We start from the raw sequence: 26,755 nt of genomic DNA, 5'->3' as shown, positions 1-26,755 counted from the left end.
CCCTCTCCCTCTCCCTCTCCCTCCCTCCCTCCACTCCCACCCCCCCTCCTGAGATGGAACTATGTAGTATAGCTCAAGCTGGCCTCAAGTTCACAATCCTCCAGCCTCAGCCCTTCTAGTGCTGGGATTATAAGCATGACCCACCATGCTCTGCAGAATCTTCTTAAATTTTCTTTTAAGTCATGCCCCTTCCCGGGCTGCTGAGATGGCTCAGTGGATAAGGGTACTTGCCACCAAGCCTGATGGAGTCGAGTTCAGTCCCAGAACCCATAAGATGGGAGGAGAACCGGCTCTCACATGTCTGTCCTCTGAACATGTGCCATAGTGCATATGCAGCCCCTCAACACATACAATTTTTTAAAAAGTGTCACCTGATGTTTAAGCCCTTCCTTGATTCCCTAGTCCCAGCTCTGGGCTTCCTCCAATGCTATGCCTTCTCCAGTTCTGACCCAATGCTTCGTCTGTGCTTCTAACTCCCATACCACCCACTGCCTGCATATCCTAACCCTGTCCCCACCCCCTGCCTGCGCCTGTCCATTCTGGAGAGATCATTTCTGGACTGTTTGGGTTCCCTGAGTTTTCCTCAACAGTAGCCTCAGGGAGGGCAAGACCCAGGGGCATCCAAGTTACTGTGATCCTCCCGCAGGACCCAACACTCAGAGAAGTGTCACAATATATTCTATATATTCGTGGAAAGGCAAAAAGAAGGCAAGTCTCAGGGAAGAGGGAGGGGAGGCACCTACAGCTCCCGGCACTGAATGGGTGCAAAAGAGGGATGCCCAAAAGTGGATGCTTACAGCTTCTTCTAAGGTTGTGTGATGGCGCATGCCTACCAACCCCCAACCCTCAACCCCAACTATCACCCCCATCCCACCCAGGCACTGGGGAGGCTGAGACCAGAGGACTGCTGCGAGTGATGAGGCCAGCTTGGGCTACATAGTGAAACACTGTCTCTGAAAACAAAACAAAAGTAGCAGCCAGTAAGGGCTAGAGAGATGGCTCTGGCGGTTCCAGTCAGGACCCAGTCAGAACAGTTTGCAGCTGTCTATAACTCCAATTCCAAGAGATCCAACACCTCTGGCCTTTAAGGGCAGCCGTACTTGAATGCACACACCCATACACAGACATACACAATACATATAACAGAAATAACAACAACAACAACAATAAAAATAGCCTCGTGTCCCAGGACCGACTTCAAAAGCTGTGCAAGACCAAGTGTGGTCTTTCATGCTTGCAACTCCAGCACACAGAAGGTGACAGAGGCAGGAGGATCAGAAGTTCAATGCCAACCTTGTCTGCGAATTGAAAGCCTGTCAAAAAGAGAAAAAGTCCTGCCCAGTGTTGACCCCTCCCAGAGATCTAGGATTATTGCTTTACAAACGAGGAAACTGAGGCAAGGAGGTTACCTCCTCAGCCTTGTGGCTACCTTCTCCATCATCTTCTACTTGGGGGCCTGTTGTCCCTCCCACCCCTGGGAGTTGGGGAGGGGCAGGAAGCCTTCACCTGTGGCTCTACACTTGAACTTCTTAGGGTCAAGGTGATTCAGTTGTATTTGAGCGAAGGTAGGGGGACCCGCACAGGCCCCCGTGCCCACACTGGCATTCACCGTAGGCATCCACTGTAGCAACCAAAGTACCCTGCAGTCGCACTGGAACGGGTTACCACGGAGGTCCCTGGGGTGAGAATCCAGGAGGGAAGCTGTGACCCGGTTTCTGTGGTTTAGAGGCCGAGTCATCTGAGGGTCGAGGATGGCACCTCGGATGACAGTAAAGTATAAAAGAAGTATAGTAGCAAGAGCTACCCAAGAAAGCCCAGATCTCCCCCCCTAAAGCATTCCCAAGCCTCACCCTCCCATCCCTCTGAGACCGAACTCACACATGAGTCAGAGTCTCCAAGCCTCGGAACAGGAATCTGGGTAGAGCCTCCAGGTGGTTGTTGGCCAGGCTTCTGATGGAGCGGGAAGAAGAAAGAGTGTCAGCCAGGGGTGGGAGATGCTATGGCCTTTCGAGTGGGTGGGGCTGCCCATGGCGGAGGGTTGGACTGTGGAGATACACACAGGTGGGTAAGTGAGCGAAGTCCCCTCAGGGCGTTCTTGGAGATGGAGCCGATCTTGTTGTCCTCAATGAAGCTGTGGAGAGAGGGCAGGGTGAGGGGGAGGCCCACAGTGCTGGACAAACTGGCCCTAGGAAGCCACTGCAAGGCTGATTTGCCCTCTCCCACCCTGTGTGACCACAAGGAACCACCCTTCACCAAGGCCACTGTCACAGTAGCCAAAGGTCTTGGCCCTCTGGTCATAGACACGGCCGCCATCACCACCACCACCACCACCCGACACCAGTGGCACCAGATATGGTCAACGCTACTGCAGGCTTCCCCTGCATGTGTGCCTCTCATCATTGCTAAGCTTAGTACCACTAATGCCATTAACCCCAGCACCACGCTGTCATCTCGCTCCATCAACACACACTACCACCCACCCCCCACACCGACAACACTGGCAGTGTCCCCAGTATCGCACCTTCATGACCAGAACCAAGACGACTGCCATGGCACCAACACTGCCGCCATTGTTACAAACCTCAGCGGGCACCGGCAGCATTGCCATCACCAACAACATTCACAGCATCACCACTACCACTGGTACAGCCACGGTTTTCATGGATACCAGCAGCAGCAGCAGGAGTTTCGTGGTCCTTGGTAAACCCAGAGCCAGCAGCAGCAGCAGCATCAACGCTAACAGCAGGGTTGAGGCACAGCTCAGCAAGAAGGGTTAGTTTGCCCCAGGTTTGATTCCTGGCATCCACGTAGTAGAAGGAGAGAATATACTGCTGCTGATTGTCCTCTGACTTCTATACTTGGGCCACGGCACATGCACTGTGACTCTACCCCCCAAAATAAATGCAATTTAAAAATATTTTTAAAAAGCATGCCACCTGGGCTGAGGTATGCCTCAGAGATAGAGTGCTTACCTAGAATCTCCCAGTGAGTGAGGGGCTGGGGTGTGGCTCAGTGGTAGAGCCCCTGCCTAGAATCCCCAGTGAGGGGCTGAGGGTGTGGCTCAGTGGTAGAGCACCTGCCTAGAATCCCCAGTGAGGGGCTGAGGGTGTGGCTCAGTGGTAGAGCACCTGCCTAGAATACCCAGTGAGGGACTTGGGGGGATGGCTCAGTGGTAGAGTCCCTGCCTAGAATGCCCCAGAGAGGGATATGGAGCTACATTCCCAGCTTGCCCAGTTTCCATTCCCAGCTCCACAAAACAAACATCACAAACAAATAAAAAAAGGGCCCCAAAACCACAAACCTAGAAAACAACCCATCCATAGCCACAACCAACATCACCACATACCATACCATAACACATATTTCTACACTTATAATATGCACAAGCACCAGCCCTGTACACCTTGTAGATATTTCTAATAACACCAACACTATTGTGGCAGCCAATTTGTTCGATGTCCCTCCCAGTTCATCAGTAGCAATATAACCACCATTTCTCCTCCATCAGTTACCAGGGATGCCCCTACAGACCATCATCCACACCAGTGACACCAGGCTACCAGCAGGACCTCAACCTTGTCCCACAGTCACCCCCTCTGCCATCTGGTCCAGCCTCAACATCCCCCACTGTCACATAGTCAATGCATAAGTGGTGTCCCAGTAATTTGACATGTTTCCTGCTGTTGCCCTCCCTGCACACTGCTTTCCAGGAGTGCCCCTGCATCAGGACAGTGGAGTCTGGGTCTCTAGGTCCTTTGTTGATTCTTGGTTTTCAGGGCTAGAACTGAAACCTGGGGTCTCACACATGCTAGGCAAGCACCTTCTCCTGAGATACACTTCTAGTCTTTTAGTTTATTTTATTTCTTATTCTTTATGAGACAGAGCCCAAGCAGGCCTTGAATTAGTCATCCTCCTGCCTCGACCTCCTGAAAAAGCTGGGATTGCAGGCCTGAGGCACCAGGCCTAGCTTTCTTTGCAACTCTTGAAATACACAGAGGTGAGATTTACTTCTGACCAGAGCTGCCCACACTGCAGATTTCCTCCTAGGAGTCTGCCATTGTCCAGATGCCTCCATCTGCAAACCACCCCCCTCCTTCCCATTCCTCTGGAGTCACAGAGAGGCTTTCCCACACCTCCAAGCCCCCCCTTCCCAACCTCTGGCTATACTCACAGGTACTGCAAGTAGGACAGGCCGATGAAGGCGTCACCCTCAATTACAGAGAAGGTATTGGATGTGAAGAGGCTGGGGGAGGGCAGGGCAGTGTCGTCAGAGTTGCAGACCTGTATCTGACTGGACCCTTAGTCCCATCCAACCCAAAGGCACACATGCAAGTGTGGGGCTATCTGAACAGACATGCATGATGCGCACACATCCTCACAGGTGTCTGAAAAGCCCCATGCATATATGTGTGGGAACACACACACATACATGAGCACACACACATCTCACATACATGCAAATACATGTACATATGCACATGTGCACACACCCCCCCACATATATGCACACAGACCACACACATGTGCGCACGCATACACACATGTGCACACATATGCATGAACACAACACACCCCAAAATACATGCACACACATGTGCACACACCATACACATGCACGCACGTATACACACACACGCACACACACACACACACACACACACACACACACACACAAGTGCATGCATGCACACAGCCTCCTATCCCTAGGCAAGAAAACCTATTCTCTTAAGCAGTGTGTTGTGAGCCCAGCCAGGCCACACTCACAGCAGGTGCAACGATGGCATCTTTAAGAAGCTGCCAGCCTTCAGCCGGGAGACCCCCATCCTGACAAGAGAGCTGGGGACAAGGGCAGAGATTAGTGAGCAGAAAAGCATTCCAATTCTCCTCTCTCAAATCAGAGGCCTTGGCCTGCCATGTTGGCCTGGGGTGTCTCCTATTTTTCCCCACACGTGGCCAAGGTCCCTGGCGGCATCCAGCCCCCGGATAAGTGCTGCCACACCACCCCCCCACCTTCACCTTTCCAAATCTTTCAGACAGCCTGGAATTCTTTGGTGTCCAAGATTCTGAGAGACCTCGGCACCCCACCCCAAGTCCTGGAGTCTCCGGTCTCCTCCCTCCCTTTCGGCCCACACAGGGCCTGGCACTCACAGTGACAGGAGCGTGGTGGAGAAGCTGTCAGGCAGCTCGGGGGAGCCCTCACACAGGGTGTTCTCCTTGGAGCAGGAGCAGCGTGGCGGGCACTTTCCCTTGGGGGGACTCCAGGCCATTCCTGCCCCAGCCCAGGCCAACAGGAACAACAAGATGCCCGCCCCTCCCATGCCCCTGCCCCAGCCCAGGCTCCCTCTGTCCCCACCCTGCCAGACCTGAACCACTACATCTCCGTGGGATGCCCCTCCATCCTGCTACTGAGCAGGCTGTCCTGTGGCTGGCTGGCCTTGTTCCCTCCTCCAGCCTGTGCCTCTCTTCCTGTATCTGGAGTGTGGGATTTTCTACCAATATCTTTTTCTCCCTATCTTTCTATTATTCTGTTTCCCACCCTCTGTGATCTCTGCCTTTCTGTCTTTGTCTCTCTGGTTTGACCTTCAGGTCTGTGGTGTGTGTGTGTGTGTGTGTGTGTGTGTGTGTGTGTGTGTGTGTGTGTGACGGTCTGTCTGACTGTCCTAACTCTCACCTCCCTGTCCTGTTTTAAGTTCCCAGTACTTTCTGGGTGTCCTCCCACGCCGATCTCACTTGCTGTGTCCTGGGATGTGCCTAGCAGAAGGGTAGGAAGGAGGAGGTCAGAGGCCATCAGAAGAAAAGGCCCAGGAAAAGAACTGAATGGCCTTTGAGGGGGCGGGGCTGCCAAGGCTGCCACCCTAAGCACTCCCAACCAACCCCCTCATCAGCGTCCCCACTCAACCCCAGTTGGGGAAAGTGGGAAGGATGTCCCCAGGGTGGAGGCCAGATGGCTTTGCAGACTGCAGATGGGAGGGCTAGGAGGAGAAGCCACAGGGGGATGGGGGATAGCCCAGCTGTTCCTGGCCAGCCCCTTCTCTGGAGGGTGTGGTCCACCCACTCACCAAAGCACCACCAGGCCAGTACCAGGCCAGCTGCTCCCCCTGGTGGTCACCATCGGTAGGACAGCTGCCCTGCCCCAAAGCCAGACCTCCTCCAGAAGATCCCTGTAATTAACTCTATAAAATCCAAGACTGGATACAAACACTAATGCCACCTCTCTCTTCCACATCAAATCTATCGAGCTTTGTCCTAAAGCTTCACTGTCGTTCTCATGACTAACAGCCTCAGGAAGCTGGCTCAGGGCCCCTCCATATTGTTCTGTGTCCTCTCCTTGGAGGTTGGAATTCAAGGATTTGTGGATAACTAACTAGGAGTTTTCATCCTTTTAGAAATTAAGACAATGAGAAAAATTTGTAACTCACACACAACCCACCTAACATCCTGGTCCTTCCCATGCCCCTTGTTTTTGTTTGTTTGTTTGTTGTTGTTTTTCTTGCTTGTTTGCTTTTGAGATTGGCCTATGACTCATTCTGTAGCCCAAGCAGCCCTCAAGCTCAAGGTTCTCCTGGCTCAGCCTCAAAAGTGCTGGATGACAAATGCCACCACATTTGACTGTATGCCAGGTTTTCCGTGTGTTAGCCCACTGACGTCACAACAACCTTGTGAGGTGGGGTATTGCCATCCTTGATTTACAATCCCTGCTCCTAAGACACTAAAGCACGAGACACTTAAGGATCGGCTTCTTAGGGCCAGTCAGTTCTTGCTCAGTAGGAGCAACAACTTGTTCATTGCCTGGAGTTGGAAGCCTGAGGAACAGGTAGCCTCTTGCCATTGAGGTGCTGTCGGATCTGGGGTCCCACCCCGTCCTGTGTTGCCTCAGTCGAGTTACTCAGTCTCTCTGGTCCTCCATTTCCCCATTTGTCAGTGGGATAATTCATACTATTCATCCCCAGACTGAAGAGAGGACGCAGTGAGTGAACAAAATAGCTTTGAGGTTCAGTCAGGTTTGGGGCCAACTTTTCTTTTAGACGGGGTTTCATGTAACTCAGGCTGGCCTTGAACTTGGTACATAGTCGGGGATGACCTTGATCTCCTGACCCTCCTGCCTCTTCCTCTGTGATATCACTGCCAGGTTATGTGGTGCGGAGGACCAAGCTCAGGACTCCAGGGGTGCTAAGTAAACACTCTGCAAACCGAGCCGTATCTCCAGCCCCACACAGGGACACAGATTGAGGGGTGGCAGCTGTAGTCCCAGCCTTCAGCAGATGAGGCAGGAAGGTCAAAAGCCAGAGACAGACAGACTCAGCTACATAGTGAGTTTGAGGCCAGCAACGGGGCGCAGAATAACAGCCCGTGTCCAAACAAACAGGAGAGAACAATTAGAGAGCTTTCTGCTAGGGCCACAAAGGGACCAGCGACAGGCTTGACCCATCCCAGCAGCACCTCACTCCAGTTTGCCACGCGAAAGAGGAGGTGAAAACCTGTAACTTTGTAAATACAAACAGACGTTTACTGTGCACCAACCGGGGTTCTCGCTGCTTCGCACGGATTGTTCTAGATAATCACACCAGAATACTGCTATTCTTTCCATTTTACAGAAGGAGCAACTGAGGCACAGAGAGGCTAAGTCATCAGCCAGCCTAGCGTTGCACAGCGATAAAGCATTGTGCTGTCACACCCTGGGGCAGTAAGCTCTTCAGAGTCACTCTGGCTGGACTGGTCTGGAATTAGCTAACTGCCAGTCTCCCCTCCCTGGCTCTATGTAAACTCCAGGGTTATCTTTAACCAGGGATACTGGGACACAGGAAGACTGAGGGGACACAGGGATCTCTGACAGTGACAGTGTCTGTAGAGCAGTGTCTGGGCTGCTGTTTGCTTGCTTGAGGCTGGGGACATTTGGTTAACCAGCAAGATGACTTAAGTAAAATCACTTCTGGATACCCAGACCTCAGTTTACCAATCTCTAAAATGGAGATGACAAGAAAATGTCAAGTTCATGGGCCTCTGAGCCTGGCCAGGAGTTACAGATATGGCATTAGCAGCTTCTCCATTTTGTAGTCCAGGACAGAAGAAGGGAGGACAGTGAGGTATCAAGATCAGTCCAAGGTCACATAACAAGAACCTTGAATCCATGCTTGGCCCCTGGTTTCTCTGTCTCTAAAGCCCGTGAAGCCGGCTGGCTTGGGAGAACAGCAGAAGGGTTTCCCATGGTGTTGCCATGGCTACCTGAGCTAAGGGCATGGGGATTTCAAGATGAAATGCAAGTCTGGGGCCTTAGAGAGTATGGCCCTCTGTCTGTGACAGTATAGACAGCTATTTACGATGTGCCAGTTTACTGGTGACCCGTGCACGGGGTGTGCATACAGTGTGTGCACTGCAGAGAGCCACGTGGAAGAGGGGCCGCCAGGGTCGATTTGTTGATGTGCTTGTGTTTCTATGTGCTCAGCTGTGTGTTCAAGCTCACAGCCCTCACCTCCTGTGGTGTGGGGATGGGAGGACTGGGTGAGTCTGTCGTTGGAGGTGTTCCTGTGGCCTGTGTGTGATAGTATCTAACTGTGTGTCAGAGCAGACAGAGGCACGGCAATGTAATTTTTTTCTTTTTTTCTTTTTTTTTTTTTTTTTTTTAAAAAAAAAAGAAGGGTTGTATATCTCTCTATGTAGCTCAGGCTGGCCTCAAACTCACTCTGCAGGTCAGGCTGACCTTGAACTCTAAATCCTGCTTCTGGTTCCTGAGTCTTGTTATAGCCTAACTATATCACTGCACAGATAGCCAGTGTGTGTGTGTGTGTGTGTGTGTGTGTGTGTGTGTGTGTGTTACTCCTGGTGAATTTGAGTCAGCACAACACACATGCAAAATTAAAGCACCACACATTTAAAATTAAAAAACAAAAAACCAACCAAACAAAAACTCGTTATCAAAGGCTGGCAGAACACTGGGTCAGAGGTCAGCGGCCTCACAAGCTCTTAGGCTGTGTGACCTTAGGCCCCAGCTGGGCTGATTCCCAGGAAACCTAGCAGAAAACATGCTCTGACCCTGGTCTACAAGCTCTCTCTCTCTCTCTCTCTCTCTCTCTCTCTCTCTCTCTCTCTCTTTCTCTCTCTCTCTGTGTGTGTGTGTGTGTGTGTGTGTGTGTGTCCGTGTGTGTGTCCTCTCATAGTCCAGTCCACACGCAGACACATGCTGCTCCTGGGACTGTGCTGAGAGAGTTAACCTAGCTGGCGGGCCAGGGCGGTCTGGGCTGGGGGCCGCCCCCTGGCCCCCCTCCAGCCTGGGCTCCAGTTTCAGTTGCTAGTTGGGGAGGGCAAGAGTGGGGTGTGGCCAGGAGGGGAGCCTGCGGGGGTGGCGCATCCAGTTCTGGGCCAGGGGGTCCAAAGTGCTTAGCTCCCAGGGTGCACAGCTGGACATTTGGGGGTCTTCTGTCATCAGGAGACAGCGTGAATGGGGTGAGCGTCCCCCCCAGCCCTCCCTCCGGGCCCCTCAGCTCCCTTAGCTGGGAGGCCTATTTTGGGAACAAGAGTGGCCAGCCTGTGGCTTCTCAGGCAGGCCTGACCCAAGAGGGAGGAGAGAGTGTGGGGATAGGGGTTGCACAGGGGCGGGGGGAGTTAGTGACTCCTCCCTTTTTCAGCGGCCACTGTGAGACCCCTGGCAGGGGGTGAGGCTCAGATACTCATTTGTATAGGTCTGTTTCTGCTGCTGTTTGGGGGCACAGAAGGCCCAGAGCAGGAGAATGTGCTCATGTCCACACCCTGCGCTCTCTAACCAACAGTTTGGGGAGAGGGTGTTGTTGGCTCCCGTTCCAGCTACACCTGTGTGTGTGTGTGTGTGTGTGTGTGTGTGTGTGTGTGTGTACCTGTGTATAAATGTGTCTGTGCCCGTATGTGTATCCCTGAAACAGCATCTGACTTCTCTCAGGCATGGGCCGCCTTCTGTCACTCACTGGCCTAAAGTCTTGTGAAAGATGTCACCAGAGGTGGACAGAGAGAGGGACGTTTCCCCCTTTTCTCACAGCTTCGAGGAAAGGAGATGGGGGGGGGCCTCCAGGGATGTGGCTCCTGCCTGGGCCTCACCCCAGCAGTGTTATACAGGACCCCCTGAGTTGTTGGAGGGGGGGGGAGCTGTTGCCATGGTGGCCCGTGTGCAGCAAATTCCTCCCGGGTGAAGTGGGAGATATTTATACCCAGGGTCAGGGAGAGAGCGGGCAGGCGGCCGAGGGCAGGAGAGCCGGACGGCCTGGGTGCAGAGAGACCACTGGTTGAGGTGTGTAGGGGCAGGTGGGGCTGGGCATGTTCTGTTGTCTGTCGCCTACTGTTCCCACCTATGTCCAGAGGCAGCTTGCTTCCCTTACAAGGGTAGGTTTTGAGACTCTGGGACCAGCTAACGGATGGGGGTAGCCTGTGGGAGCCCCCCCAGCCGCGAGGAATCTGCCTCTCCCCATCTGTCTTGCTGCTGTGTATGCTGTGGTCTCCTGGTCCCCATTACTGAGTTGCTTTAGGGACATGGTTTCAGGTGAAGCAAGGGAGCCATTCAACTTGAATGGCTGACACTTAAGTCCTTAGGCCGTCCTTGACTTAACCCCATGGGTTCAGGTCCTCTTTAGGAAGGAAAGAGAGCAGGGCAGAGGACATATCTTGACCCTGGCTGACTCCCTAGGGCAATGGCATCTCCCGGCCACATCCTGGCTCTCTGTGTGTGTCTCTTCTCCATGGCCAGTGCAGGTGAGTCCAAAGGAGGTGCCCAGCATCTCAGCCATGTGGGTGGCAGAGGTAGGGGAAAGCCCCCAAAGAAAACCAAGTGGGAGACCCCAAACTAGACTCCATGTAACAGGAAATCAGGGCTCTCCTAGGCAACTGCGGGAGTGGATGGAAGGTGGATTCCCTGGGTGATGGAAACATGAACGACCTGCAAGATATCAGGCTGCCGGTTCCAGGACGCAGAACAGGCTGGCAGCCTGCCAGTGGCTCAGTAGCACCTAAACTCCCAGTCCAAGAAGATCAGTGGAGCCCCTGAAGGGTCCCCTCATACCTTTCCCTGTTACAGACTCCAGGAGCTACTCTAACGCTGTTCTTTATTTCTCTTTCTAGAAGCTCCGCAGGAACCAGATCCATTCACCTATGGTGAGGGGAAGCTACTGTGGGGTTTGGAGAGAGGGCCTGGGTGTTAGTTACCATTCCCTCTCTCTGTCTCTCTGTCACTGTCTCGTCTCTGTCTCTCTCATACACACACACCACACCCTCCACTCTCTCCTGCTCTAGTTGTCTTAGACCCCCCCTTGCCTGTTTGTTTGACACCCCCCCCACTATCTCATTTGGACTGGTTTATCAGTATCAGGTGCCCCACCCCCTACGGCCCCCACTTTCAGTGGCATCCTCCTCTCCATCCTTTCCCTCTTCCTACCACCTCCTCCCTGCCTCCTTCCTCTACCCTGTCCTCTCCTCCCCTCTCACATCTGCCCTTTCTCCTTCTCTCTCCTCCTCCTTGCGCTGCATACTATACTCTTCCCCGCTGGTCACCCTCCTCCGGGGCTATCCACAGATTACCACACCCTGCGGATCGGCGGCCTCACTATCGCTGGGATCCTCTTCATTTTGGGCATCCTTATCATCCTTAGTGAGTGTCTGCACCTGTCTCCTCAATCCCGCCTCCAGCCTTCCCTCCCCAAGCCCCACTCCCAGCAACACATGCAGCCTGTGCGCTATTCACGCCCAACACAGGCTCAGTCTCCAACCACTTCTCTCACGTCCCACCCTGACTCCAACCTCGCACCACACAGACCCCACCCCCACTTCAAACCACGCCCCTCACCTCCCACCCAGACCACGCCCCCACACCCTACCCTTCTCCAGCCCCGCCCCAGACCCCACCCCTTGTGGCCTCCCCAGTTTGGAGGAGAACCTAGGGATGCGGGAGCAAGAGGGAAGCTCAGCCTATATACCCTCCCACTCCACAGGCAAGAGATGTCGGTGCAAATTCAACCAACAGCAGAGGTGAGTGGTCCCTCTGGGCCTCCCTCGCTCCTCCCGCAGTGGAGAGGCGGTTGGGGCGAGGCAGCAAGTGCACCCATCCTGCAGTGAACATGTATTAAGCGCTTAGTATGTGTTAAAACCTAAGCCAGGCTCCTGGGCCGGAGCGATGGTCAAGCTCCCTCTCTGCCTGGCCTAGCGCCCAGCCAGTGGGGGCGCTGGGCTCCCACCAGCCCCGCAGATGGAAACTCAAGCGTGGTGAGGCGAAGCTGGGCAGAAGCAGCCGCGCTGAAATGAGATCACCTCACAGGGCGGCCCAGTTTAGCTCCAGTCCCGGTCCTCGCGCAGGATTCCTCTCGAAATAAACCTTAAAAGCTCAGAAAACGTAGGCATGCCTTCTGCGTGCTAAGATGATCACAGATGCCTCCATGCCGACCCTCTGGCATGCTTAAGTGCGCACTACGCGCCAGGTGCCCGATTCCTTCTCTATTATGTACTCCTTACCCCACCCGGATGAGGTGCGCTCCATCATCAATCCCGTTTTGCATATGAGCAAACTGAGGCACAGGGCGGTAAGGTGTCTTAGGGTCACTCACTGGACCCAAGTCCCAAGTCTCCCAAGACGCTGTGACCGTCCCTCTCCCAACAAAGTCAAGTACCTTCCCCAACATCCCGGAGGCCTTCACCCGTGACAGGCTGGGAGCACCTCCTGCCGCACCCCGAAACAGCAGCCGGGCGCTCTTGTTTCTGACGGACCGCGTTCATATCAAGTCCACGGTGGGGGGCGGGAAATAAGGCCTGCATAGGGGGCTTCTTGGAAGCAGCTGCCTTTCCTGGTCCATCCGAATTCCTCTGTCCCTTTCCAGAACTGGGGAACCCGACGAAGAGGAGGGAACTTTCCGCAGCTCCATCCGCCGTGAGTTCGGGGATACTGCGGGGTTTGTGGGGCAGCTGTTTTCAAGAGCCCCTCTTCTTGGGCTCAGAATGGGTTTGGTGGAGAGTTAGCCCTGGTTGCAGACTCCCCCTGACCCCGGAACTCTCTGCGTCCCTCTTAGGTCTGTCAACCCGCAGGCGGTAGAACCTCCACCTGGCTCCAGGAAACTCAGCCAGGTCCTGCGGTTGAAGGGAGGAAGGAGAGGGGTTTGAGGGGAGGGAGGCAAGGGGCCCAGTGCCAGGGTGGGATCGTGGCGAGAGCTTGTCACTTATTCTTTTCACCCCCCGCAGACCCCCCTTGACACCTGACACCTCTCCCCACCCAGTTGCTCGCCTGTGACCACCCCCAGTGTCCCCTCCATCAGCCCTGCCTTTCGGACACCCCTTGCTGCTCAGACCTCTAATAAAACTCGGTTTTCCTTCTTGATAGCGCTTGGTTGATCTCAGTGCCTCTTGTGCGAAAACTCAGGAGCCCCCTTGGCCCCGGCAGGGGGCGCCCCCACCCTTGGGGAAGGGGCGGGGACGTCAGCAGTAGGCGGGGGCGGGGGCGGGGGGATGGCTTGGACGGGGGCGGGCTCTTCGGGCCCCCATTGGCTATAGGCCCCCACTCTACCAGGGCTCCCCCCCACCTTACCCCACCACATCAGTCTGTCCTGCTTCCAGCTGCTGCAGCCGCGCCTTCGCTGCCTCAGCATTCAGCAACCCCCTGCTCAGGCTCAGCATGGCCACCCCAACCCAGAGCCCCACAAACGGTGAGCGTCGCCTGGGGAATGGGTGCTAGGAAGGAGGTGGGGGAAATCTAGGAGCTTAGGGGACAGGATGTGGGGAGAATCCCATACGGAAAGGAAGACGAAGGGGAGATATCAGCCCCTATCATGGGCGGAGGCCCATGAGCACATTCTTTGACATCCCTTGGGGTTTCTTGAGCACCCTCCTCCAGGAGATATCCTCCCTGTGCGGGACCTATGATTAGAGAGTGACAGTCCCAAGAGAAAGGATGCGCGGACAGGTTGCCATGGTAACCGGGTGCCTGGTCCAGCACAGCGCTGGAAGAGATGGGGTTTAAAGGTGGGAGCTGACGAATCTGCAGCCAGAAGAGGTTCTGGAAGACTTCAGCACTCCGAGATGGGCCAGCTAAGGGGGGGATTCATTATCTCATGTTTGCCTAGTATAGTGTGGATATTTACTAAATTCCTTGACAGGCAGATGCTAAGGGACAGAGGAACGGTTAAAGGGAGAGAGAAGAGGGTGATGGTGGTGGTGGTGATGGTGTGACCAGAGATGGACTAAGAACGCCTGAAAGAGACAGAGACCAAGAGATACAGGAGAGACAGAGGCACAAAAACCCAGGTAGCAGGCTTTCAGAGACGCATAGTTGGGAGGAGACAGACAGACAATCAGATGGACGGACAGAGGAAGGAAGAAGGGCTGAGATAGAGGAACATAGACAAGTATGGAGGGAGGGGGAACGGGTGGGGCTGCAGCACTGCAGTGAACCTGCATGGTGGGGATGGAATGTTGGGGACCCCCTCCCAGCCCACATGCACTTATGATTTCATCCCGAAGACACACTTGTCTCCCTGCATCCAGCCGCACTGGGTTTACACTTCACACCCATTAACCCAGATTTGCGTTCATGTTCACGGGCTTAAACACTCTCTGACTCTGGTTTCCTGATCTTCCCCCTCTGTGTGTGGTCCTCTGCAGACAAGCTAGGGGGACGCTTGAATAGGGCCTGGGGGCAGGACAGAGGACTGGGGGTGCTGTGGGGTCCCTGATGATGGAGGAAACCCTAATTCCACTCTTATAGCACCTTTCCTCTTTCCCAGCAGGCGGGGTGGGGGGAGGGGGACTGCTGTGCGGAGCCCTAGCTGCAGAATCCCAGGCAGGGCGGAAGGTGGGGGGTGAGGGGCTGCAGAGTCTGGGAGCCACCCCAGAGAGAGGGGGCAGGGCTGAGCCAGCAGGTCTGGCGGGAGCCCAGGGCTTCTTTTTCGCAGAGGTGGTGGTTAGCAGGATCGATGGCAGCAGACGGGTAGAGGTGGGAGGGCAGATGCCTCACCAATCCCCTTCTCCCTGTCACAGCCTGACAGGGGACCACGGGACTTGGGAAACCCCGGGGGAGGGAAAGCTCGGGTGCATCCTTCTCCCGCAGCTTACAGAAACAAATTAATAAATTGTTGAAGGAGAGAAGGGAGATGCAGCTCTTGCCAGAGAATGGGGATGTGGCCATACCTGGGTCCCTATTTTGGAGAGCGAAAACACTCAGGTTGGCCAGAAGCCAGGTCTGCAGGCGTAAAGAGGGGAGGGAGGTAAGATTGCCCAGTTCCAAAACATCACACAGGACCCCACCCAGCCAGGAATACCAGGACCCCACCACCTCGAAAGATGCCCTGGTTTCCATAGCAACCACCTCCTTCCTGATCTCTCCCTGGCAACTAGCCAAGAGTGGTGTACATTGCTTTTCCTGCCTCTTGGCTCTACCCTTTACCCAGCCACACCCTAAAGACTGGGACTGCTGTGGTCAGGGGCATCCTCAGAGGCTCTTTGGAGGAGCCCAGGAAGATGCTGGGACAGGCATTTACCTGGACAAGGAATGTGTGGGAAACCAACACCTCCATCTTTGATGCAAATACCTGCAGCCTAGGAGACCCTCTCATTAATTAATTAATTAATTAATTATTAATTCATTCACTCATTCATTCATTCCAGAAAACTTCTTGTGAACCAGACTGAATGGCAGAGACCAATTTGCCCACCCTCTGGTGGTGACACTAAGATGCAGCACAGGTGACTCTCAAACACTGGGTTCCAGCTGTGTGCTCCTGAGGTTTGCCCCTACTAAAATGTTCCTTTTACTGATGTTTATCTAAGACTTTTCCTCCAAGGGATCAACTTCTTAAAAAAAATACTAGTGAGGTTTTTTGTTTTTTTTTATCACCACTATAAATGGAAAGATTCGTATTTTTTCTCTCTCTCTTGCCCTAAAGTGAGGCGAGAAGCAGGTGTGGTCATCCATGCTTGTAATTTCAGCAGTCTGGAGGCAGAGGCAAGAGGAATATGATTTAAAACCAGCCTGGATTCCATAACAGGATCTTTTCTCAAAGAGCAAATCTAAATCACATTCCCCAAACAGCAACTCATTTGGCAAATATTAAAGAGACATCACCACTAACCCAGGAGACCTGGGAAGACACACCATACAAACCAGAGCTAGTTTTGGTCTTGTGTCATACCCGGCTGTATCAGTCAGTTTAGGCTCCAGGTAGCACTGGTAACAAATATCACCAAAAGCCCCAGTGGAGGCAGGCCACTAATGTCATTGCTCACTTATGAACGTGCAGGAGGCCTCCACACCCCAAAGATAACTAAAGCACTCACAATCTTGAAAGTTCATTGGTTGGATCCAAAGACATAGTTCCACCCAGCCCCAGTAGAGCCCAGAAGGGGGGAGGGGCAACAAAGCCATTACCCAGCTCCCTCTCTTGTGGCACAAACTGCAGAATTCTGCTGTCACAGGACAGAAAGTGATACGAGCTGCAGGAGGAAGCTGACAGCTACAGGGTGGACATCCATGGTACCACTGTGTAGCCCTGGCTGGTCTAAAACTCACTTATGTGGACCAGGCTGGCCTCGAACTCACAGAGATCCACCTTCTTATGCTTCCCTAATACTGGGATTTAAAGCATGTGCTCCCATGACTGGCCAGAGTGAGCATCTTATACTGGAAGGATTTTTTTGAGTTCCCCCTCTTCCTGGCAGGGTCTCATTGTAGCCCAGGCTGTCCTTGATATCGCTATATTATCTCCTCCTTCCAAGTGCTGGGGTATAGATGTTGCCACCAGCTCTTAAGGGCTGCTGGAAGGGATTTAAAGCAAAGGTGAAAGGTGAGAAAAGGTTACACAGGCACTTGTGCATGTGTGCGCGCACACACACACACACACACACACACACTTTCTGAGGTTAGTGGGAATCCACTAAGGGTCTTCTGTTTCACGTGATGGAGAAGATTCATTTACAGAAGAAAACAGAGTTACCGCAAGCAAGATTGATCCCAGCTCTGAAAACTGCCAGTGTCTTAGGTGACAGGGAATACATGTTTCAGCATAGCTGCCCATACTGCATTTGGTGGCAATCAAAGCAGGTAGGAGAGCAGGTGGCAGCCTCATGACCTCAGGGGTCCTTGGATGACTGGGAAGGTTGAGGGAGTCTTCATGGAAAGCCAATGCATCTATCTGATCTATCTGGTAGTCCTCTTGTGAGACTGGGCTATGATAGGACCAGCATGGTATGCGTGCGTGTGTGTGCGTGTGTGTGCGTGTGTGTGTGTGTGTGTGTGTGCACGTGTGTGTGCATGTGTGCGTGTGTGTGTGCGTGTGTGCGTGTGTGTGTGCGTGCGCGTGTGTGTGCGCGTGTGTTCGTGTGTGCATGCATGTGTGTGCGCATGTGTGTGCATGTGTGCGTGTGTGTGCGCGTGTGTGTGCATGTGTGCATGTGTGTGTGCGCGTGTGTGCATGTGTGCGTGTGTGTGCGTGCGTGCGTGTGTGTGTGTGTGTGTGTGGTGTGTATTTGTGTGTTGTGTGGAGGTGTGTGATGGGGTGCGTGAGCATGTGGTTCACAGAATGACTCCAAGGCATGTCCCAGCTCTCCTGGGGTCTAGGAGCAGGACAGCTGGGTAGGTTGTGCACTACACTGACTGATGGAGTTAATGGGCCTGATGAGCATCCTATGAGCTCTACAGAGAGGCGGTACTGTCCAGCAGCGAGGGATCTCCTGTGCCAAGTCCTATAAAGAAGCACTTGGTCCATCTTGCTCCTCAAAGATGTTCAGAAAGCCAGCACTGAAACGTTTCTCCCTGTTCTCTTCCCCTGTCTTTTCCCCACAGTTCCTGAAGAAACAGATCCTTTTTTCTATGGTGAGTGTTGGGTCTTGTACCTGGGATAACCTAGGGCTGGGATGGAGGGGTGGCTTCTACTGAGACCACCATACCACGGCTGTGTGGCTATAGCTATGGTTCCCTGAGGAGAGGTCTGTGAAGGGCAGAGGCAGACTGGAGAGTGGGGTTGGTCTCCTACCGGCTGCAGCCCCTGACGAAGGCTGTGAGCCTCATAAAGCCTGTTGTTTTCCACCCCCTTGGGTTCAGGGTAGAGATTAACTGGGGTTTGCAAGACTTCCTCTTTAGAGACTAGCAAGAGACCCGGGAAGGGCAAATGCATTCATTATATCAGCGCTCGATGGGCTGTGATAGTCAGGCTAGGCTGCTGCCTGCCTCAGTAACAAATAGTCCTGGACGTGTCCATGGATTATGACGAGGACTATGCGCTCATGCACCGGAAGTAATCAGAGAGCAACTTGGAAAGAGTTGTAGAACAACCCTGGGGTTCAGATCTTGATTTATCCACTCCCTAGCTGTGTGGACTACCCTAGCTGTGTGGACTAGGGCAAGCAACTTTTCCTCTATAGGCCTTCCTGCAATTAAGATGTAGTATCGTTTTCCACCACAGAGGAATATGGAGAGAGTTACAGTAATGGTGTCTTTCTGCCGTTCCCAAGACACTGAAGCCCTGGGTCTGACAGATCTGAGATCTAGCTTGAATCCTCTTCTTTCTGCCCCTCGACCCCGTCCATCTTTGCTTATGCGTAAGATCCATCTCATAGGCCAAGGTCCTTACTACCTCAGGGCCTTTGGGCTTAACTGTTCTTTCTGCCAGGAACATGACCCCTTCCCCCCCCCCCCGCTCTCTTAGTGAGCTAAGACTCCTTTCCTTTCTGGCCTTATATCAGATATTGATTGCTCACTAAGACGCTGTCCCTGAGTCCCCCAGCAGAAGCAGCCACACCTCACCCTGCCATGACTTGGGGATTTGTGTGTGTGCGTGTGCGTGTAGTTTTGTTTTTTGTTAGCAATTTTTGTGTGTTGATGAATGGTTGATCACTACCTTGGAGCCAGCTGCTGAAGCGGTAGATGCGGGGTGCACTCACCAAGTACCCCAAGTCTCCTCCCTGCAAATACATGCAGTGCCTGGCTGCTGTGTGCCAGGTCCTGCACCAGGCTCTGGAGACAGCATGGGGAGGTTTCTAGACCAGACTTCCTGCCCTGGCAGCAGCTCACATCACACATGTATTGGAGACAAGAATCATTCCTCCTAGCATTCAGGAGCCTGAGGCAGGGGCATTGTGAGTTTGAGGTCAGTTCACATTGTGCAGTGAGACCCAGTCTCAAAGCAATACATTCTTTTGTCTTTTTTTAAAGATTTATTTATTATATCTAAGTACACTGTCGCTGACTTCAGACACACCAGTAGAGGGTGTCAGATGTCATTACAGATGGTTGTGAGCTACCATGTGGTTTCTGGGATTTGAACTCAGGACCTTTGGAAGAGCAGTCAGTGCTCTTAACCATTGAGCCATCTCTCTGATCCAAAGCAATACATTCTTTTTTATTTTTATTTTTTTGCATTTTTTTAATTATTATTATTTTCTTTATTTACATTTCAAATGCTATCCCAAAAGTTCCCTATACCCGCCCCCTGCTCCCCAAAGCAATACATTCTTATGAAGGAAACTTAATGGGTTAGAGAGAGCTGGGAACATGAGACTTTTAATTGGGACACTTCAGTTAGGCCCACAGGCTAGTGAGGAAGTCACGTATATGGACCCTTTGGGTAGAGAAAGCGGCTGGTGCAAAGGTCCTGAGGCAGGATGGTTGGTATGCTCTAGGAATAGGGAGGCTTTGATGGCTAAGCAGAAGACTGCGGGAAGAGAGGGGTCCCTGAAGCCTGAGTAGGATCAGGACTAGGTCATTCATTCACTGAAGGACTTTTGTTTATCACATCAGTGCTAGATAGACTGTGTTAGTCAGGATAGCCTGCTGCCTGCCCCAATAACAACAAGTAATCAATGTCTCCATTGAGTATGGACTCAGTGCATTGACTCCAGGGCTATGGGTCTCTGTGCTGAAATAACTGAAGAAACAACTCCGGGGGACAGTCGTAAGATGACTCTGAGGTTTGAATCCTGACTTCCCTTGATTTCTGCTTGGAATCCTGTAAGGGCAATAGAGAGGCCTCAGAGGGACGGCTGCTCTGAGTGGAAGCAATGGAGTTCTCATGGCCATGGGAGGGAAATGGTAACAGGGCAGCGGGACCAGCAAGAGGTCTGTCCACTGGGACAGTCCGGGCTTTGCTCACAGAGGGCAGGACCAAGATGAGGCTCGGGAAGAGGCAACCAATAGAGCTTAGTGTAGAGGTGAGACCCCAGAAGGGCGTGAGGAAGGGGAGAAGCGTAGAGGTTCTGGCCCAGGCGGAGTTTGGCCGCTCAGGGGACAAGCTCTCTTGTTCTGCTGAGGCACAGGCTTGGCTGGGGCTGCGCTGTCCTGAGCTACCCCTGTCTCCCTTAGACTACGCCACCGTACAGACTGTGGGGATGACCCTGGCCACTATCATGTTCGTGCTGGGGATCATCATCATCCTGAGTAAGTGCCCTCCCCACCTGTGGGTCCCCACCTTAGAGGCTCTCCTGCCCACCCCACCCTATCCCCTCTGGTAAAGGTCCTGATCTTTGATCTTTGAGGGTTTCCTGCTGGTCCCACCCCATCCTTACCCTTGAAGGTCCACTGCCTGCCCTGCTCTGTCCCTTCCTGTCCCACCCCATTGCTCCCTGCTGTCTCTCTCCTAACAGGCAAGAAGGTGAAGTGCAGGAAGGCGGACTCCAGGTCTGAGAGGTGGGGCAGTCTGGGGTCCTGGGATGGAGACCCCTAACATAGGGCTCAGGGAGTATACCCTGAACCCTGTTAAGCTTCCTCCTCTTTCCCTATACAGCCCAACATGCAAATCCTGTAAGTCGGAACTGCCCTCCTCAGGTGAGCATGGTTCTGGGGGACACTTAGAAGTAGCAGGATCCTTAGAGGGCTACAGGGGTGGGGTGGGGTGGTCAGTCTGGGGGTTGGAATCTAGGTCCCTCAGAGGTTGGGGTCACAGAGGGAGAGTTCCAGCAGTATCTCAAGAAGGTCCCAAAGAAATGCAAGCTTGGCAGGGTTTGGCTGGGGAAGTCTGAGAGGTTGGAGGAGACTAGCACCTGAGAAACCCCCCCAGGGAAGGGCAGGGCAGGGGGGAGAAGGGAGAGGGAGGGCAGAGCGCAGGCTGCTGAATAAAGACAACCAGAAGCATGGAACACACAGTTAAAGATGGGGGTGAGGTGGGCAAGGAACGGAGGTGCGTACCTCTAATCCCACCACACGAGGGTTGGAGTGCGATGGGGATGGAGGAAGGGTGGGTCTCTGTGAATCCCATGCCAGCCAGGGCTACAGAGTGAGACCCTGTCCTAAAAGGGGGTGGGGGAGATGCTGCTGGGGATGCTGCTGGAGGCCCCAGGTCCAGCCCTCAGAGATACCTAAACTGGACACAGCGCCTGCCCATGATCGCAGCGCACTGGAGGTGGGAACAGGAGAATCAGGACTCTGAGGTCAGTCCTAGCTATAGAGAGTGGCTGAGAGCAGCCCGGGCTACACAGGGGACTGGGTCTCAAAAACAAGCAGGAGAAAAGGTTCTGGCTGGAAGGGAGGGGAGGAGGAGACTGGTGCAGAAGACAGAAGGGAGGGTCAGCGCATGGGGACGGGAAGCTGATAAGATGGAGTGGGAAGGAAGAAAGTTGCAAGGGGCATCCATGGGGCACTTGTTTAAATTTGAGTTGTTTCCTTTCTAAGGACTTTGGGGGAGTAAAAACTCTCTTCCTTTTACAGTGTCTTACTGTAGTTCTGGCTGTGCAAGAACTCACTGTGTGGCCCAGGCCAAGCTTACACTCAGAGTCATCCTCCTGCCTCAGCCTCCCAAGTGCTGGGATTACAGGTGTGAGCTATTGGGATGGCTTCCCATTAAAATCTTATGACAGCCAGGTGGGGGCTGGGCACGCCTTTAGTCCTAGTAGGAGACAGAGGCAGGCAGGTCTACAGAGAGTTCCATGACAGCCAAGGCTACACAGAGTAACCCTGTCTCGGGGAAAAAAACCAAAAAAACAAACAAGCAAACAAAAACTTATGACAATGGGTGGTGCTCAAAGAATTATAAATGGGGGAGACTTCATGAGAAGACTACATCATGTTTCATATATTCTTAATGAGATTTAAGAACATCACGGGCATCTCTCTGCGGTGCTAGAGCAGGGTGGGAGGAGGCGTTTGTCCAGCCTTAGCTGGGCAGAAGAACAAAGGTAGCCTGTCCTGGAGGGCGCCTGCTAGATGCCTACGTTGTCTGGAGCGTACGTAGAAAAGGAGCCTGGAGTATAGCATGAGGTGGGGGCTCTTCCAAGGAGACTTTAAGCCTCTCAAAACACTCAGGTCAGCCTTGGGTGTCCGCCACAGCTGGATTCCCTTTCTCCATTGCTCAAGATGGGGCAGACAGTAGCTATGACGATTTCCTTGCAGTGACCAGACATCAGGAGTGGGGAAGACATAAGGATCCCCCAAGAGCCGGTGGGAAGCCATCCTTGGACTCTGATTTTTTTCCCTCCTTAGGTCAGTAAGTTGAGTTCTCTTCTGTTCCTAGCTCCTGGAGGTGGCGGTGTGTAGGATCCTCTGCAGATTTCCACTGCTGTCCCTGGCCAGAGTGCAGGAACCCGAGGACCCAGAGAAGGCGGTGGGAACCCAGCCTGGCGCCAGGGAGCGCGCCCCCAATGAGCCGCCAGACCCATCCCAAGGCCGGAGCCAATGCACCCCGCTCTCCCTCCCCAGGCCTTGGCAACAACGATCCTATTTGTACCCCAGACCCAGAGACTCAGGCCTCCAGCTCCTGGGATCCAGGAGTCCATCCCCAGACCCCTGGGATCCTAATGTCCCTCCCTCCTGCATCTCCTGGTCTCCTTCTCCAGGACCTTCCCGGCTTCCCCTCAGGGTTCACATCTTGAGCTTAATAAATGTGCATTCGTTTTTTCCCCCCCGTTCTGTCTGTGTATTGTCGTCTGTGGGCACCAGAGGACTGGGTGGGAGGCTGAGGTGACTGTCCTTTTCCCCTCCTCCTCCTCCTCCTCCTCCTCCTCCTCTTCCTCTTCCTCATCCTCCTCCTCCCTTCAGGGCCTCCTCCTCTCTCATTACATCCTTCCTTCCACACCTCACCCAAGGGTCTTCCCTTCTCTGCACCCTTGTCCCCATCTGCGTCCCTCAGACCCTCGAGTGGAGGCCACCGCCCTCAGTCCCCCACCATCCTCCCCCTCCCCAGCTCCCACCCCTGCCTGTGGGGCCTGGAAACGAGAGAGGAAATGACTGGGACGCTCTGGTCCCCGCCTGCCTGCGTCCGCGCCCGTGGCCACACCCTCCACCCTGAGGCAGCTCCCACGCGGTACTCTGACACTTCAGTCTGGAGATCTCCGGCTCGGACGTAAGTCCCTCCTTTGCTCTATTGCTCAGGGCCACACACGCAGGTGGGAAGCTGCTTGGGATGAGGAGAGAGGGATCTCGATGCCTCTCTGCCTCATATTCACTCTGTTTCCTCTGTGGGCACCTCTTCTGCCTCGGTCTCCCTAGAGCGCCTCCATTGCGGGCAGACAGGTCCCTCTATGATCTGCCCAGAGCGGGTGCTGGGCGCGGTGGTGCCTGCAGGGCAGCCGGACACCAGCTCACTTTTTCCTTTGAGAGCAGCCCCGCGTTAGTCACCCTTCCTGTTCCTCTCCTGGCCCCGCTGATCTGGGCTCCAGCCCTCGAGGGAGCAGACACCGCGGGCCACTGGCTTCCTCCACTCAGGAACCATGGGTCAGGAGGATCAGTTCCAGCTTTAGGAGCAGGGAGCGGCATCTTTGCCTCAGGGGTGTTAGGAAGCCAGGCTCGCCTGCTGCTTCTGGTTTTCTTTGGGGATCAGTTCCTGAAAGAAGGGGATGGTGGCTTGAGATGGGGAGGGGGGGAGCATCTCTCCCCAAAGGATCCTTGAGACCAGAGGCCTGCTCCAAGGAGGCTGCGAGGGGGTGGGAGGGTGCGGAGAGGCTATGCCTTACCTTTACCTCCACTTGTCCCATAGATGTCACCGTCCAGTCGCCTGTGTCTCCTCACTATTGTCGCCCTGATTCTGCCCAGCAGAGGTAAGACATCACTACCACCACCACCCCTCACCCTGATCCAGCCTCAGGGGGCAGCTAGATGGGTGATTGTAAAGCTCAAATGCTAGGTACCATTTTCTCACTCTACTCCCTTGCCATCCCCCACCGAGTGAGTGAGCACCAGGAAGTGGGATTGGTGAGGCAGGCTCTGGGTTGCACCCTCTTTGAACACTTTTGAGCTGGGGTGGCTGTTTCCAGAGGGTCTGGCTGGAGCCTGTCCTGCTGAGCATCCTCCCTTTCACCTCTGAGAAGAACTTGCTGAGTTTGACTTGGCTGGGAGATTGGTGTCAGTTTTCTACTCGGCCGCCAGGAAACCCCAGGCTCCAGGCAAAGCAGAACTGATGGGTTTTCTGAGAATACAGTCAGGTAAAGGGGTCCAAGCTGGGTCTTGGAGACCCTCACTCTGGCCTGGAAAGTACTTGTAAAAGTGCCCTGGTGGGTGGGCAGTTAGTTCTGTTCTGCGCCTCGCCATGCCCATTGTGTGGATGGAGAGAGCACACAAGGGGGGCGGGGCACAAGAAGAGGGAGGAGCCTCCATAGATGGTGATAAGCCCAATGAATCTGACAGTCAGAGGAAGACTGGGTTGAGGTGAAATCAATAAAAAGAGGTGGGTCCAGGTAAAAATTGTGGGCTCTGAGCCTGCAGGGTCTGTCTGTCCTGGCACGGCCTTTTTCCAGGGAAGGCATCTGAGTCCTGCTAATGGGTGTGAAGGCGAGGGAGGTCCAGGCATGTCTGTCCTGGCATGGGTGTTCACGGGTGACTTCTGGTTGCAGAGGCTGTTAGGCATCTCCGTGGGGGAAGACAGGGTCTAGCCCATGAAGCATGAGGAGCAAGCCCGTTCCCTCCTTAGCTGTCTGTCTACAGCGTTCCGTTACTAGCTTGTGCTTTTCAGATGAGTCGAAGGAGTGGCTCAGGTCGCGGAGCGAGGAGGAAGTGGTCCGGAGCGGAATGTGCTCCAAGGCCCTGGTTTACTCCAAGCACCTGCATTCTCAATGAGGCTGTCCTGCAAGGGTGTGCAAAGGCCCTGCGGCAGTAGGAAGACTTAAACCACACTCAGGACTGTAGAGTGACCCAGTTAAAGCTGATTCCCCTGGGACTCCAGTGGGCCGGGCGTGGTGGAACAGAAGACAACAGAAAGGGGTGAGAGGCTCCTTCCTGACCTCTCAGCCTTTATCTCCCCAGGGCAGACACCAAAAAAGCCCACATCCATTTTTACAGTGGACCAGACTTCTGCAACTACTCGTGACAATGTCCCAGGTAAGAAAAGCGATCGAGGGCTGGAGAGATGGCTCAGCAGTTAAGAGCACTGACTTTTCTAGAGGTTCTGAGTTCAATTCCCAGCAACCACATGGTGGCTCTCAACCATCTGTAATGATATCTGATGCCCTCTTCTGGTGTGTCTGAAGACAGCTACAGTGTACTCACTCACATGCATAAAATAAGTAAATCTTTAAAAAATGAAAAAAAAATAAAAAAGATAAGGAAAGCGATCGATGAAAGTCTCACCATGGGCAACACCGCCACCATGCTTAGACCAAAGAGGGAAATTTACATTTGTGTAACTGAAAAAAAATCAGGGATAAAGGTTCAATAATGGCTTGATCTAGGTGCATAAAAGCTACTATGAGGAACCTAGTACCAACTCTTGCTTCCGGTTGTTCTGTGTGGGGTTCATCCAGTCAGCTAGTCATTGCGGATAATCTAAAGCTCCATCTTGCTCTATCATCAGTTGCCCTGATTGATGTCAGAGGAGGAGGAGTCTCCAACCAGGACCCACCCACCCACCGAGTGCTGGGCTGACAGCCATGCCCGGCCCAGGAGTCCTGATTAGAGCAGGCCATAGTGGTTTGTGGTCAGGGAGGTTTGGGAAACTGAGTCAAACACCTTTCTCCAGGGAAGGCATCTGAGTCCTGCTAATGGGTGTGAAGGCAAGGGAGATCCAGGCATGCTACTTAAGTCCTTATCAAGAAGCCTGAATTCCTCTCATGGCCTCAACATGGACCATGTTCAACCATGAAGACCCCCGTTCAATCCCCAGAGCTGTTATATAAGGCCCGGCATAAGGGCACGTGGTTGTAAACCCCAAGGTGGGAAGACGGAGGCGGGTGGATCTCCAGGGCTTGTCAGCTTAGCATACTTGGTGAATCCCAAGCAGATGAGAGAGCCTGTCTCAAAGAAGGGAGGGCAGGTGGCTTTTCAGGAAAGACACTGCAGACTGAGTGCCTCTGCCCACCTTGCACACGTACAGGCATTTAAGAAAAACATAGAGTTGCTATGGATGGAAACTCTCCAGTCTTCACCTGGGGAAATTCTCAGCTGCTCCCTTCTCACTCTGACCCTGTTTTCACCCCAGATCCAGATCAAACCAGCCCAGGAGTCCAGACCACCCCTCCCATCTGGACCAGTGAAGGTGGTGGTGAGTGGAAGGGGAAGGGCAGAGCCCACACTTACATCCTTACCCCTGATGAGTGCTGGTCCTCACTCAGTCCAGCACACCCCAGCTGCACTCTATCCCTTACTTATTTTGTCCAGACATTACTATTTTGTAGCCCAGGGTAGCCTTAAACTTAGGGCAATCTTTCTGCCTCAGCCTCTGGAGTGTTGGCATTGCAGAATGTGCTGCCTGTGTCTAACACTCAATCCCATTGACTTAAAAACAAAATCTCTTTTTCATTGACCCATTTTTTAAAAGTTGAGCACTAGATGTTTATAAACACTTCCGGTGCCTGCTCAACCATAGCTTCTGTTCAGGTCTGGATCTCTTTAGATCTTTTTTTTTTTTTT

At 53.5% G+C, this 26,755-nt stretch overlaps 3 protein-coding genes and 1 long non-coding RNA gene across 8 annotated transcripts in view; 3 read left to right on the top strand and 1 right to left on the bottom strand.

Moving 5' to 3' along the window:
* Lgi4 (leucine rich repeat LGI family member 4) overlaps positions 1–6,008 on the bottom strand; it is an 11,694-nt gene extending 5,686 nt beyond the window's left edge. The window contains exons 1-6 of the mRNA XM_021206392.2: positions 5,149–6,008; positions 4,765–4,836; positions 4,172–4,243; positions 2,060–2,131; positions 1,879–1,950; positions 1,507–1,676 (exon numbers count right to left, since the gene is read on the bottom strand). Of these exons, the coding sequence (XP_021062051.1) occupies positions 1,507–1,676; positions 1,879–1,950; positions 2,060–2,131; positions 4,172–4,243; positions 4,765–4,836; positions 5,149–5,318 (628 nt within the window). The 5' untranslated portion in view covers positions 5,319–6,008. The remainder of the gene's footprint in view (positions 1–1,506; positions 1,677–1,878; positions 1,951–2,059; positions 2,132–4,171; positions 4,244–4,764; positions 4,837–5,148) is intronic.
* Positions 6,009–9,325: 3,317 nt separating this feature from the next.
* On the top strand, positions 9,326–13,320 carry Fxyd1 (FXYD domain containing ion transport regulator 1). 4 transcript variants are annotated; one of them, XM_021217669.2, is made up of 8 exons: positions 9,326–9,441; positions 10,649–10,713; positions 11,080–11,112; positions 11,531–11,605; positions 11,946–11,982; positions 12,825–12,874; positions 13,014–13,068; positions 13,183–13,320. In XM_021217669.2, the coding sequence occupies exons 1-7, from the start codon at positions 9,437–9,439 to the stop codon at positions 13,034–13,036; spliced, it is 288 nt and encodes a 95-aa protein (XP_021073328.1). In that variant the 5' UTR covers positions 9,326–9,436; the 3' UTR covers positions 13,037–13,068; positions 13,183–13,320. The 4 variants fall into 4 exon arrangements, with proteins under 4 accessions (XP_021073328.1, XP_021073338.1, XP_021073330.1 ...); XM_021217679.2 differs by having other exon boundaries at positions 9,327–9,441; positions 10,585–10,713; XM_021217671.2 differs by lacking the exon at positions 9,326–9,441 and adding an exon at positions 10,165–10,255.
* A 149-nt stretch (positions 13,321–13,469) lies between these two features.
* Positions 13,470–22,820, top strand: Fxyd7 (FXYD domain containing ion transport regulator 7). Of its 2 annotated transcripts, none has more exons than XM_021217031.2 (6): positions 13,470–13,643; positions 17,774–17,803; positions 20,288–20,362; positions 20,569–20,611; positions 20,709–20,749; positions 22,431–22,820. In XM_021217031.2, exons 1-6 carry the CDS (start codon positions 13,613–13,615, stop codon positions 22,451–22,453), a joined length of 243 nt encoding a protein of 80 aa, XP_021072690.1. In that variant the 5' UTR covers positions 13,470–13,612; the 3' UTR covers positions 22,454–22,820. The 2 variants fall into 2 exon arrangements, with proteins under 2 accessions (XP_021072690.1, XP_029397532.1); XM_029541672.1 differs by having other exon boundaries at positions 20,569–20,602; positions 22,431–22,815.
* Positions 22,821–22,971: 151 nt separating this feature from the next.
* Positions 22,972–26,406, top strand: LOC115064806. Its single transcript, XR_003844628.1, has 4 exons — positions 22,972–23,258; positions 23,892–23,952; positions 25,154–25,228; positions 26,325–26,406. It is a non-coding gene; the product is annotated as an uncharacterized LOC115064806 (long non-coding RNA).
* Positions 26,407–26,755: the final 349 nt, after the last annotated feature.

The sequence above is a fragment of the Mus pahari genome, chromosome 1, assembly GCF_900095145.1.
Source record: "Mus pahari chromosome 1, PAHARI_EIJ_v1.1, whole genome shotgun sequence".
NCBI lineage: Eukaryota > Metazoa > Chordata > Mammalia > Rodentia > Muridae > Mus > Mus pahari.
Note: the sequence above shows the minus strand (reverse complement) of the source record. Positions and strands in the feature narration are given on the sequence as shown.

What these genes read in the sequence shown, in the direction of transcription:
- Fxyd1 (XM_021217669.2), top strand. An exon ending in CTTCTCCATGGCCAGTGCAG is followed by an intron (nt 10,714 to 11,079) that starts GTGAGTCCAAAG and finishes TTCTCTTTCTAG; the next exon opens with AAGCTCCGCAGGAACCAGAT. An exon ending in GGGCATCCTTATCATCCTTA is followed by an intron (nt 11,606 to 11,945) that starts GTGAGTGTCTGC and finishes CCCACTCCACAG; the next exon opens with GCAAGAGATGTCGGTGCAAA.
- Fxyd7 (XM_021217031.2), top strand. Translation starts at nt 13,613, where the DNA reads ATGGCCACCCCAACCCAGAGCCCCACAAACG. An exon ending in AACCCAGAGCCCCACAAACG is followed by an intron (nt 13,644 to 17,773) that starts GTGAGCGTCGCC and finishes TTTTCCCCACAG; the next exon opens with TTCCTGAAGAAACAGATCCT. An exon ending in GCGGACTCCAGGTCTGAGAG is followed by an intron (nt 20,612 to 20,708) that starts GTGGGGCAGTCT and finishes TTCCCTATACAG; the next exon opens with CCCAACATGCAAATCCTGTA.